The 585-nt window shown below is 65.0% G+C and overlaps 1 protein-coding gene across 1 annotated transcript in view; it reads right to left on the reverse strand.

Moving 5' to 3' along the window:
• Nucleotides 1-524, reverse strand: part of MUL1 (mitochondrial E3 ubiquitin protein ligase 1) — a gene marked incomplete at both ends in the record, with an annotated part of 2,072 nt that extends 1,548 nt beyond the window's left edge. The window contains one exon of the mRNA XM_008943471.1: nucleotides 412-524. Within this exon, the coding sequence (XP_008941719.1) occupies nucleotides 412-524 (113 nt within the window). The remainder of the gene's footprint in view (nucleotides 1-411) is intronic.
• Nucleotides 525-585: the final 61 nt, after the last annotated feature.

A 585-nucleotide genomic window follows, 5' to 3' on the forward strand; every position in this document is an offset into this window, starting at 1 on the left:
TTGGGGTTTGCCACGTGGGCCCCACCCGTATCGAGGTCCCCTCCCTCCCCCCAGCCCCAGGAGAGCCCCTTGGGCCACCCCAGTCCCCATCCCCTGCACTCAAACCTCACCTTCCAGCAGCTCCCCCAGGCCAGGCTGCTCCTGGGACTCCCCTGGGCAGGGGGATCACCCAAATCCAACCCAAGTTGTGTTGTTTTGCTCAGGAACCACCCCCCCAGGGCCACCCCCTGCCCACCTCGGGTCACCTGTCACCTCCAGCCCCTCTGAGAACTCAGAAAGGCCCCAAAATCAGCCACACGTGCCCCATTTTGGCAGCTGTAAGGACAGCACTGGGACACCCGTGTCGCTGTGGGCAGGCCTGAGGCTGTTTCAGGGTGCCAGACCCCCCCCCCCGGGCACCCCCAAACCTACCAGCGCTGGGCGGTGTCGTTCCACCCCCTCCTGCAGCGTCAGCCTCTGGACGACACCTTGGCAGTTCTCCACAAACTGGCTGCTCAGGGTCTCCTTGACAGACTGCACCACGCCTGAAAGGCCAACCCAAAGCTGTGGGGCTCCTCCAACCCCTGCCCCACTTCTCGTGGTGCA

Source organism: Merops nubicus, unplaced genomic scaffold (genome assembly GCF_000691845.1).
Source record: "Merops nubicus isolate BGI_N331 unplaced genomic scaffold, ASM69184v1 scaffold17797, whole genome shotgun sequence".
Lineage (NCBI taxonomy): Eukaryota > Metazoa > Chordata > Aves > Coraciiformes > Meropidae > Merops > Merops nubicus.